At 42.8% G+C, this 13,108-nt stretch overlaps 1 protein-coding gene across 2 annotated transcripts in view; it reads left to right on the top strand.

The window, feature by feature from the left end:
- The window catches only part of tbl2 (transducin beta like 2), an 81,529-nt gene extending 68,724 nt beyond the window's left edge, over positions 1 to 12,805 (top strand). For both annotated transcript variants that reach the window (XM_034177484.1, XM_034177482.1), the window contains exon 7: positions 12,301 to 12,805. In XM_034177484.1, the coding sequence (XP_034033375.1) occupies positions 12,301 to 12,760 (460 nt within the window). In that variant the 3' untranslated portion in view covers positions 12,761 to 12,805. The remainder of the gene's footprint in view (positions 1 to 12,300) is intronic.
- The last annotated feature ends 303 nt before the right edge of the window (positions 12,806 to 13,108 follow it).

Below are 13,108 nucleotides of genomic sequence, written 5' to 3'. Positions count from 1 at the left end.
CTTAATAACATTTACTCTGATGGACTACCCAGCAGTGGGGAATAAGTTTCATTACACTAGAAGTCTTTCAGAAAGCGCTGTAACTAGGTTTAAGGATATGATTCCTTCTTTATGTTCTCTAATGCCATATACCAACACAGTGCAGAGTAGCTACCTAAACTCTGTAAGTGAGATAGAGTATCTCTTCAATAGTTTTACATCCTCATTGAAGGCAACTTTGGATGCTGTAGCTCCTCTGAAAAAGAGAGCTTTAAATCAGAAGTGCCTGACTCCGTGGTATAACTCACAAACTCGCAGCTTAAAGCAGATAACCCGTAAGCTGGAGAGGAAATGGCGTCTCACTAATTTAGAAGATCTTCACTTAGCATGGAAAAAGTCTGTTGCTCTATAAAAAAGCCCTCCGTAAAGCTAGGACATCTTACTACTCATCACTAATTGAAGAAAATAAGAACCCCAGGTTTCTTTTCAGCACTGTAGCCAGGCTGACAAAGAGTCAGAGCTCTATTGAGCCGAGTATTCCTTTAACTTTAACTAGTAATGACTTTATGACTTTCTTTGCTAATAAAATTTTAACTATTAGAGAAAAATTTACTCATAACCATCCCAAAGACGTATCGTTATCTTTGGCTGCTTTCAGTGATGCCGGTATTTGGTTAGACTCTTTCTCTCCGATTGTTCTGTCTGAGTTATTTTCATTAGTTACTTCATCCAAACCATCAACATGTCTATTAGACCCCATTCCTACCAGGCTGCTCAAGGAAGCCCTACCATTATTTAATGCTTCGATCTTAAATATGATCAATCTGTCTTTATTAGTTGGCTATGTACCACAGGCTTTTAAGGTGGCAGTAATTAAACCATTACTTAAAAAGCCATCACTTGACCCAGCTATCTTGGCTAATTATAGGCCAATCTCCAACCTTCCTTTTCTCTCAAAAATTCTTGAAAGGGTAGTTGTAAAACAGCTAACTGATCATCTGCAGAGGAATGGACTATTTGAAGAGTTTCAGTCAGGTTTCAGAATTCATCATAGGTATTAAAGGCACTGCACTGCGGTGGTTTGAATCATATTTATCTAATAGATTACAATTTGTTCATGTAAATGGGGAATCTTCTTCACAGACTAAGGTTAATTATGGAGTTCCACAAGGTTCTGTGCTAGGACCAATTTTATTCACTTTATACATGCTTCCCTTAGGCAGTATTATTAGACGGCATTGCTTAAATTTTCATTGTTACGCAGATGATACCCAGCTTTATCTATCCATGAAGCCAGAGGACACACACCAATTAGCTAAACTGCAGGATTGTCTTACAGACATAAAGACATGGATGACCTCTAATTTCCTGCTTTTAAACTCAGATAAAACTGAAGTTATTGTACTTGGCCCCACAAATCTTAGAAACATGGTGTCTAACCAGATCCTTACTCTGGATGGCATTACCCTGACCTCTAGTAATACTGTGAGAAATCTTGGAGTCATTTTTGATCAGGATATGTCATTCAATGCGCATATTAAACAAATATGTAGGACTGCTTTTTTGCATTTCAATCAATTTCAATCAATTTTATTTATATAGCGCCAAATCACAACAAACAGTTGCCCCAAGGTGCTTATCTCATTTGCGCAATATCTCTAAAATTAGAAATCTTATCTTAGGGACCTCATAGTACCATATCACCCCAATAGAGCGCTTCGCTCTCAGACTGTAGGCTTACTTGTAGTTCCTAGGGTTTGTAAGAGTAGAATGGGAGGCAGAGCCTTCAGCTTTCAGGCTCCTCTCCTGTGGAACCAGCTCCCAATTCAGATCAGGGAGACAGACACCCTCTCTACTTTTAAGATTAGGCTTAAAACTTTCCTTTTTGCTAAAGCTTATAGTTAGGGCTGGATCAGGTGACCCTGAACCATCCCTTAGTTATGCTGCTATAGACTTAGACTGCTGGGGGGTTCCCATGATGCACTGTTTCTTTTTCTTTTTGCTCTGTATGCACCACTCTGCATTTAATTAGTGATTGATCTCTGCTCCCCTCCACAGCATGTCTTTTTCCTGGTTCTCTCCCTCAGCCCCAACCAGTCCCAGCAGAAGACTGCCCCTCCCTGAGCCTGGTTCTGCTGGAGGTTTCTTCCTGTTAAAAGGGAGTTTTTCCTTCCCACTGTCGCCAAGTGCTTGCTCACAGGGGGTCGTTTTGACCGTTGGGGTTTTTACGTAATTATTGTATGGCCTTGCCTTACAATATAAAGCGCCTTGGGGCAACTGTTTGTTGTGATTTGGCGCTATATAAATAACATTGATTGATTGATTGACCTAGTCCTGGGTCTTCCCCGGGGTCTCCTCCCAGATGGATGTGGAACACCTCCCTAGGGAGGCGCCCAGGAGGCATCCTTACCAGATGCCGGAACCACCTCAGCTGGCTCCTTTCAGCATGAAGGAGCAGCAGCTCTACTCTGAGCTCCCCACGGATGACCGAACTTCTCACCCTATCTCTAAGGGAGACACCAGCCACCCTCCTGAGGAAGCCCATTTCGGCTGCTCGTACCCGTGATCTAGTTCATTTGGTCATGACCCAACCCTCACAACCATAGGTGAGAGTAGGAATGAAGACTGACCAGTAGGTCGAGAGCTTTGCCTTTGCTTTTCTTCACAACAGTACTGTAGAGTGAATGCAACACCGCCCCTGGCCTGATTCCCTGACCAATCTCACGCTCCATCGTCCCCTCACTCGTGAACAAGACCCCGAGGTACTTGAACTCCTTCAGTTGGGGCAAGACCTCATTCCCAACCCGGAGTAGTCAGTCCATGGGTTTCCTGCTGAGAACCACAGCCTCAGATTTAGAGGTGCTGATCCTTATCTCAGCCGCTTCACACTCGGCTGTGAACAGATCCAGTGAGTGTTGGAGGTCACAGGCTGATGAAGCCAACAGGACCACATCATCTGCAAAACGTAGATGTGGTCTTGTTACTTGAAGATGTTTTAAGCCATTAAGTTAGGTGTAATTTTGAATGACAGCTGCTAAGCTGAGCCTGACTGTGTTGGCACCTCGGTGTTCGCTCACTGTCATGTTGTTGTGTCTGTTTGTTTGTAGTATTTTATTACAAACACCTGGAATATTCTGTCCTGTTGCAGTGAAACCTCCTGAAGGATCATCTAAGATATTTCTGCTGTGCTATTCACAGAGTCAAACTCGTCTTATTTAATGTTGTATGCTAACAGTGTAGCAGCTGTTGGTACCTTCATCTTTTTGGTCCACTTAATGCACGATTATTGGGAAAATACACAGCTCATAATTTATTTTCAATGTATTTAATTTTATATAGCACCAAATCACAACAAAGTTGCCTCGAGGTGCTTGACACAAGTAAGTTCTAACCTTACCAACCCCCCTGAGGAAGAAACCTCAAGCAGACCAGACTCAAAGGATTAGAGTTAACATAACAGAAAATGATTTATATAACGGCTGAGTGGATTCTTGTCATTTGATTGATTTGTATGTCACATGACATTAATTAATTCATCCTCTTTGTTTTGCATTGCGTTTAGAGTGCAGTTTGGTTCCATTTAAGTCACTTTTCTACTACACAGAACCAGCACTACTCAACTCTGCTCAATTCCAGGTGTGTCCTTTTCTACTACAAATAGAACCTCCTCAACGTGGGCGGGGTCAGCAGAGCAAACTTTCGTGATGTTTTATATGCGACACAAACATAAACAATGGCGGACTCCGTGTGTTTGCTGCTTTGAGTTTTTAAGAGAAAGCTGCTTAAAAGTACAGAAGACTTTTGGGAAGTCATACAACAATATGAAGACGAAGACGAGAAGATACAAACTGCTCAAGACGAAGAGACAAAGCATGAGGGTAAGCTAATTGTTAGCTTCCGTAACTCGTAAATAAGTAATAACTGCAGGCTGTAGCTACAACCCCTGGCAAAAATTGTGGAATCACCGGCCTCGGAGGATGTTCATTCAGTTATTTAATTTTGTAGAAAAAAGCAGATCAGACATGACACAAAACTAAAGTCATTTCAAATGGCAACTTTCTGGCTTTAAGAAACACTATAAGAAATCAGGAAAAAAAAATTGTGGCAGTCAGTAACGGTTACTTTTTTAGACCAAGCAGAGGGAAAAAAATATGGACTCACTCAATTCTGAGGAAAAAATGATGGAATCATGAAAAACAAAAGAACGCTCCAACACATCACTAGTAGTTTGTTGCACCACCTCTGGCTTTTCTAACAGCTTGCAGTCTCTGAGACATGGACTTAATGAGTGATAAACAGTACTCTTCATCAATCTGGCTCCAACTTTCTCTGATTGCTGACATTGACCCTGTGTGTCTTTTTGCAAGGAATGTTTTCACAGTTTTTGCTCTATGGCAAGATGCATTATCATCTTGAAAAATGATTTCATCATCCCCAAACATCCTTTCAATTGATGGGATAAGAAAAGTGTCCAAAATATCAACGTAAACTTGTGCATTTATTGATGATGTAATGACAGCCATCTCCCCAGTGCCTTTACCTGACATGCAGCCCCATATCATCAATGACTGTGGAAATTTACATGTTCTCTTCAGGCAGTCATCTTTATAAATCTCATTGGAACGGCACCAAACGAAAGTTCCAGCATCATCACCTTGCCCAATGTAGATTCCAGATTCATCACTGAATATGACTTTCATCCAGTCATCCACAGTCCACGATTGCTTTTCCTTAGCCCATTGTAACCTTGTTTTTTTCTGTTTAGGTGTTAATGATGGCTTTCGTTTAGCTTTTCTGTATGTAAATCCCATTTCCTTTAGGCGGTTTCTTACAGTTCGGTCAGAGACGTTGACTCCAGTTTCCTCCCATTCGTTCCTCATTTGTTTTGTTGTGCATTTTTTGATTTTTGAGACATATTGCTTTAAGTTTTCTGTCTTGACACTTTGATGTCTTCCTTGGTCTACCAGTATGTTTGCCTTTAACAACCTTCCCATGTTGTTTGTATTTGGTCCAGAGTTTAGACACAGCTGACTGTGAACAACCAACATCTTTTGCAACATTGCGTGATGATTTACCCTCTTAAAAGTTTGATAATCCTCTCCTCTGTTTCAATTGACATCTCTCATGTTGGAGCCATGATTCATGTCAGTCCACTTGGTGCAACAGCTCTCCAAGGTGTGAGAACTCCTTTTTAGATGCAGACTAACGAGCAGATCTGATTTGATGCAGGTGTTAGTTTTGGGGATGAAAATTTACAGGGTGATTCCATAAGTTTTTTCCTCTGAATTGAGGAAGTCCATATTTTTTTCCCTCTGCTTGGTCTAAAAAAGTAACCGTTACTGACTGCCACAATTTTTTTTCCTGATTTCTTGTAGTGTTTCTTAAAGCCAGAAAGTTGCCATTTGAAATGACTTTAGTTTTGTGTCATGTCTGTGATCTGCTTTTTTCTACAAAATTAAACAACTGAATGGACGTCCTCCGAGGCCGGTGATTCCATAATTTTTGCAAGGGGTTGTATATGACTGCCTGCAGTCCTAGTGGGTATTAAATTTGCAAAACATAGCCCTCTAAGTTTTATGGACACATCTACAGAAGCAGGCCACAGTCAACTTGATAAATTTCCCTCCCTGGCAGATAAACTGCACTATCACCATAGTGGATTTTCTGCACTAATCCAGGTAAGCTAATGGATTCCACACCCACATTTGTCATAAACCTTGCAGGGTCTCTAATCACCTGCTCCGTGGCCTGCTGTAAATTCGTAATGTTACCCTCCCTGTAGAGCTCTATCTACGTTCGCAGATGGCGGCGCCTTCCTCAGTAGGGTGTAGGCTGTCCGGCATCAGCAAGACACGGTGGCCCCAAAATGAAGGGCAGTTATCAATAAAACTAAACCTTGCTGTCTACAAAAGGGCGCCAGCCACCCATTTAACTATGTCAGTCTGCTAAACGGCTCATCATTACCCCGGAAGGGGAGGGGGCCAAAGACTGTTCACTGATGCCAACTCATCATTCTGGCAAGGTCACAAGTCCTCTCTATGTCCATTTTTATGACGTCTGAGTACTTCATCTTGACATCATTGGCGCTGATGTGAATAACTGTGAATACATCTCATGTCATGTTCCTTTGTTTGTCTACCCTTCTGCAGCATCAGCACCCTAAGATGGGAGGCAATATCGGGAGCTCTGGCCCAAGGAATATAATTAACATCATCCAGTGTCTGTAACCAGTCTTTGCGGGTGATAGAATTCTTGATCACTAAAGCCCGGCATTTTGGCCTGGAGATAGGAGTGGAAGTCACCCGTGGGCTCAAATAACTCACATCAGGCATATCCAAGGGAGAAAACCGTTATTCCAGGTTCACAGGTTCATACAACAACAGTTCACAGGTTGCAGTGGCGAGTATGATTGGGTACCACAACTGAGCACGAAGCCCTACATGACTTCCTTCGCCTAGCCACAGTCCGAAAGCCGTCCTCCACAGCCTGCTTTTCTAGGCTGATGCTAATGGGCAGCCGGCCCAACACTAACATCGTCTGGAGTGCCTGTAACATGTAACTCCACTGAGCTAAGAAGCTGTTCTTGCTTATGGACATGGCTCTCTAAAAGAGCCACCCTACCTGCCACCATCACGCAGGATTTACGTAAAGTGTAAAGTAGTGTACTTTGTGCACCAGAAAATTAAGAAGCATAGCCAAACTAGTGCAAGCTAACTGCTAACCAATATGCTAACTACTCCTAAGGTTCACACAGGAGTAAATTAATGAGCTAAAATTCACAGCAGTTACACTGATAAACTAACAGAACTATTAAAGAAATGGGGGGGAGTTGACCTATCTAACACAAGCTAAGTGCTAGCGAAAATGCTAGCAACTCCTAAGATTTACACAGGAATAAAATAACCTGAAATTCACACTGAAAAACTAACAGAAGTATTAGACTGGTAACAACGCTAATAAAAGAAACAGCGGGGGGGGGTCGACCTAGCTAATGCAGGCTAACTGTTAGCGAAAATGCTAGCCACTCCTAAGATTTACACAGGAATAAAATAACCTGAAATTCACACTGAAAAACTAACAGGAGTATTAGACTGGTAACAACGGTAATAAAAGAAACAGCAGGGGGGGGGGGGGGGTCGACCTAGCTAATGCAGGCTAACTGTTAGCGAAAATGCTAGCCACTCCTAATATTTACACAGGAATAAAATAACCTGAAATTTACACTGAAAAACTAACAGAAGTATTAGACTGGTAACAACGGTAATAAAAGTAACAGCAGGGGGGTGGGGGGGAGTCGACCTAGCTAATGCAGGCTAACTGTTAGCGAAAATGCTAGCTACTCCTAAGATTTACACAGGAATAAAATAACCTGAAATTTACACTGAAAAACTAACAGGAGTATTAGACTGGTAACAACGGTACTAAAAGAAACAGCGGGGGGGGGAGTCGACCTAGCTAATGCAGGCTAACTGTTAGCGAAAATGCTAGCTACTCCTAAGATTTACACAGGAATAAAATAACGACCTGAAATTCACACTGAAAAACTAACAGAAGTATTAAAGAAATGGGGGGGTTGACCTACCTAACACAAGCTAAGTGCTAGCGAAAATACTAGCTACTCCTAAGATTTACACAGGAATAAAATAATGACCTGAAATCCACACTGAAAAACTACCAGAAGTATTAGACTGGTAGTAAACTAATTCCCTTCGGCTGCTCCCTTGTTTGCACTCGGGGTCGCCACAGCAAATCCAGGGTGGATCTGCTTGTTGAATTGGCACAGGTTTTACGCCAGATGCCCTTCCTGACAACTCCACATTACATGGAGAAATGTGGCGGGGGTGGGATTTGAACCGGGTACCTTCTGCACTGAAACCAAGTGCATTACCCACTTGGCCACCACCCCTGCTTAAGTATTAAACAGTTATAAAACAGTAATAAAAGAAACAGTGGGGGGAGGGGTCGACCTAGCTAACAGATGCTAACCCACTAGTGAAAGTGAACCGCTAGGTATTCACAACAGGAGGAATGTAGTCAAATAAGATTCAGAGTTGATACACTGTTAAACAGAAGTCAAAGAAATGAATACAACCGTGTCGAGACCGGAAGAGCGTCACAACAGCAATCCATCCCTCGGAAGCAAGTCGCTAAATCTGTGAGCCAGCAAATTTCACTTTGCTGACAAAATTTACGTTTCTGCTGAAATACAAACGTTATAACGTGTGTTTATTTTTTAAATGTGTTGCAAAATTACAGCTCATTTTAATGAAGAGAACCTATTTATCTGGAGGGAATTACATGGCCAATACTGTCTTTTCCTTTGAACGCCATTGGGAGATGAAAGCGCATGTGCACATGCATGAGGTTTAGAGATGACCTTTGACCCAACCCACTTGCCTGTAAACCACTTCAGGCCCATTACCTGGTTACAAAAACTACATTAAGTTTCGATGTGTTTATTTCTTGTAAGATTTTCCAAAAGAAACGATTTATACAGAAATGAGCTGTTTCAGAGCATTTCCCTCCATCTTGCTTTATTTTGTTCAAGTGAGCAGCCAGCTGACATCACACTGCCTTTCTTTTCTCTGATTGGCTGTTGCCATGTCCTTCCCAGCATCCCTTATGCAAGTTGGGAGAAGCCTCCACGTGATGTATGGCGTCGTTCCAAATGTCGTTCATGGCCTTTGATCGCTTGAGTTTCTTCCCTACAGGGAGAACTGCTCTCGTCACTCAGCACTGAGATGTCAGTTATTTTTAAATCTGAGCTACAAGCGACCCTGACTCAAAATTTAACAAGCATCAAGGATGAGCTCCAGGCTGTGAAGTCTGAGCTATCTGCCACCATTACAAGCATCCAGTCTGATGTCCGCGCTCTGAAGGGCACCGTAGGTGAAATGGAAACGTCGCTCTCCTCCTGCACTGACGACATCTCTATTTTACAAGCTAAGGTGCATCACCTGTCATTGGAACTGATAAGACTGGGCAATAAATGCGAGGACTTGGAGGCAAGATCTCGCCGCAATAATATACGGTTAGTGGGGATTCCTGAGGATTTTTTCACCTCTTCTATCGATGCAGCCTTCTCCTCTCTGCTGAAGGAGGCATTCCAGCTTGAGAAAGAGCCCCTCAATGACCGCGCTCACCGCACTTTCCAGCCAAAGCCGGGACCCGGAGGACGCCCCCGCCCCATCGTTGCTCGTCTGCATTATCATATGGACTGTGTGGACATACTGCGCAGAGCCAGGGCCCAGCAACGGATCAAGATCGGTGACATGAACTTTTCCATCTTCCCCGAACTTAACTCACTATTGACGGTAGAAGAAATAAATCTCGCTATGAGATGCATGCAAAACAACAAGGCTCCTGGCCCAGACGGGTTTTCAGTTGAGTTTTTTTAAAAATATCAGGATAAATTGTCCCCATTATTGCATGCTGTGTATATGGAATCACTTAATTTGGGAACTCTTCCACCCACTTTAAGACAAGCATCCATAAGTCTCCTCTTAAAAAAAGATAAGGATCCGGATCTCTGTAGCTCCTACAGACCTCTGTCATTGATAAATGTGGATGCTAAGATCGTGGCTAAAGTCTTGGCCAATCGCCTGGAAAATATTGTACCATCCATTGTTTCACCTGAGCAAACTGGATTTGTTAAGGGGCGGCAGCTTTTCTTTAATGTTCATACACTTTTAAATATCACAGAGCACAGAGTTTAAGCTATCACTGTATGCTGATGATTTATTGTTATGTCTCTGATCCCGTTTATCCATTCCAAAAATTTTATCTGTTCTTCAGAGATTTGGATCATTTTCAGGATACAAGGTGAATATCTCTAAAACTGAATGCTATCCTATTATCGCTTCAGCATTACAACTCAAACAAGCTGATATTCCTTTTAAATTGAGCATATCTGGCTTTAGGTATCTAGGGATCAATGTAACTAGAACATTAAATTCCCTTTTTTCTGCCAATTTCTTGCCTTTAATGTCTAAAGTTAAATCTGATTTCCAAAGATATGGGAGCTTACCTCTTTCTTTAATTGGAAGAATTAATGTAGTCAAAATGAACATCTTGCCCAAGTCTTTATTTCTATTCCACTGTCTCCCACTTTTTTGCCTAAACAGTTCTTTAATACAATTGATCAAACTATTTCTCACTTCTTATGGGGTGGAAAGGTACCCAGGATCCGCAAATCCACACTTCAGAGATGTAAATTCAATGGTGGATTGTCACTTTCAAATTGCCAATTATATTATTGGGCTGCACATATTCACAAGACCTCATTTTGGTTCAGATCAATAGACTTGCCATGGTGCAATTTAGAGGCACAGTCTTGTGATTCATCCTCCCTTATCGCCTTGCTTACCTCTTCTATTCCATCCAATCTCTCCGGCTTTACAAATAACCAGGTGCTTCATTCCACACTCAAAATTTGGTATCAATTTAGGAGGCATTTCAAATCTACCTCTACTTTATCTCCTCTATTAAGGAATCATTTATTTCAACCTGTGATTACAGATTCAACCCTCTTAGCTTGGCATAACAAAGGATTGAAATGTTTTAAAGATCTTTACAAGGATGGTATTTTTTGCAGCTTCTCAGATCTCAGTAGAATTTAATCTTCCACCATCTCATCTTTTTCGTTATTTTCAAATTAGACAATGTAGTAGGTCTTGTTTCCAGTTTTTCCCTCAGTACCACCAAGTCTACACTGGGAAGATCTTCTAAGCCATGACCCTCTCCAGAAGTCACTCATATCTAAAGTTTATAATCAGATTTTGTCCTTTGATTACACACCAGTCACCAAAGTCAAGGCTGCCTGGGAACAAGAACTGGGCTTGAATTTGGAAGATAACTGGTGGGACATTGCTCTTAAAAAAAATTTATACAAGCTCAGCTTGTGCTCGTCTCACCCTCATACAGTTTAAAGTACTGTTCAGAGTCCATTATTCCAAAGCTCGACTCTCACAAATTTATTCCACTGTCACTGACAGTTGCTACAAATGTCAAGCTCCATTTTGCAGTTTAACTCATATGTTTTACTCCTGTTCCTTGCTGTCTCACTTCTGGCAGAACTACTTTGATACCATGTCAAAAAAGTCTGTGGATAAAAACACAAAAATTTGACCAATAACGTTTGATTCAAAACTGAATATATCATTTCCAAATGATGAAAATTTGGAATCAGTTTAAAGGTCATATCTCTCACTCCAACAGTGATGAAAGATTTCTGGAATTCCGGGTTTTTACTTGTGTGTCGAACAGTTCCAGCTTATTTTTGTTTTCCTGGCGTGTGTCGGATTTAGTCTGTGGTCTGTCTTCACCATGTTTGTGTTCGTAAAATCGTTTGGAAATGTCTCTGTTACATGTGCCGCTTGTCCACAGAGCAGCCAATGACAGACGCCGTTACAGATTTTACCGTGAACTGCGCACCGCGCTAAAACGACAAAACAAACTGATGGAACGTTGTTCTGCTGCGGGAGATGATTTAAAGTTCATCAGAAAATGGGGCAGAATGGTGACCCGACGTCTTTTAATCATCAAAGTGAGTCTTTGATCTTATGTTTCCAAATCTGTCTGGGAAGAATTTACTCCAAATTGTCTCCGTGCAAACTCTGGTCTGCTAAATCTACGTTTGATGGCCAAACGTTTGACATCATCTTCTCCAGCTGATTTTTTTGTTTGTTTTGTTTTTCCAGATTCCACAGACTGTACGACTCGTGAACACAGACCTGACATGATGTGAACGAGCTGTGAAGCACAATGTTTTTGAGGCGTGAATGATTAAGTCCATGATGAATCGCTGCTTCCTGAGGCGCCGTTTGCTCCCGCCTCAGCTAAAAACGTGAAGTAGAAATGGCATTTCTCACAATGCCTTTGCATTAGTTTGGTGGTTGCGTGTGTGATGTCAGAGCTGTCATCAGTCACGTCCAAACGCCTTTGCGACTTGTCGTACGTGGTTGTATGGGTATTTTGTAGCATTTACCAAACGCGTGCGTCCAAGTCGCACTTGAAACCATCCTGAGAATCGACTTCAGGCTTTATTTTGTGTGAACACGAGCGTCCGTGTGTTTGTCTGTGCAGAAAAGAACATGCGGTGCGTCACGCGCCTCTGGGTGCATAAGAATAAAATAATTTTTTGGTACGTATGGCCCTCGTGTTGCAGAGCGTGAGACGTCCACATCTCCAAGAACGTGACACTGGGACGGGTCCGTGGAAACTGTGTCCAGTGTGTGAAGTTTGTCCAAATCCAGCTGGTGTCTGTGTCTGTCTCTGTCCTTGGTCTTGGTTCTAATGCTTTTCTGTCATTTGATTGGTCAGAATGGTGACTGTGTCCAAAGACGGCACGTGGAAGCTGTGGAACACGGACGTGGAGTACAGAAAGCAGCAGGACCCCTACCTTCTGAGGACGGTTCCCTGCGAGTCCTCTGAGGGCAGCCTGGCGGCCTTGTCTCCAGACGGCCGGGTGGTGGCCATCAGTCACGGCTCGGATGTGACCATGTACAATGCTGCCAGTGGCCAGCAGGAGGAGGAGCTTCAGCACGTCCACAGCGAGAACATCACCGACCTTCGCTTCGACGTCAGCGGCCGCTTCTTGGTGAGCAGCGGTGACAAGGCCATCAGAGTGTTCCACAACGCTCCGGGGTACCGGGCGGCCATCAGGGACATGCAGGAGCTGCTGAGGACGGCCCAGAACCAGGCCATGAAGCAGAGGCTGCAGCAGCAGATCCGAGACGCCCAGAGTGCCCTGGACACGGTGCTGGCTGCTCCCCTGGACTGAGGCCACCTGCAAACTCTTTTAATAATAAAGGCTGTTCTTATCACAGATGGTGTCCAGCTTTTGTTGGCGTAAATCTGCCTTCTGTTGTCTCACTGAGGGACAAATTCAGGTCAACTTCAACTTCAGTGGGCAGGTCGGACCATCTGAGCGTGGGGGCAGAAATCCAGACTCATCAGGTGATGGTTTTCCTGTCTACCACGGTCCAGTTCTGCTCATCTCAGTTTGGAGTCCTTCACTGACAGGAAGTGGAAGCTGGTGTGGTCTTCAGCTGCTTCCATCCTGTATGTGTGTTTAGAGGACAGGACAGCTGTGGTATTAAGTGTTAATTTCATCAGACAAGATAAAATA

The sequence above is a fragment of the Thalassophryne amazonica genome, chromosome 9 (genome assembly GCF_902500255.1).
Source record: "Thalassophryne amazonica chromosome 9, fThaAma1.1, whole genome shotgun sequence".
Taxonomy (NCBI): Eukaryota; Metazoa; Chordata; class Actinopteri; order Batrachoidiformes; family Batrachoididae; genus Thalassophryne; species Thalassophryne amazonica.
Note: the sequence above shows the minus strand (reverse complement) of the source record. Positions and strands in the feature narration are given on the sequence as shown.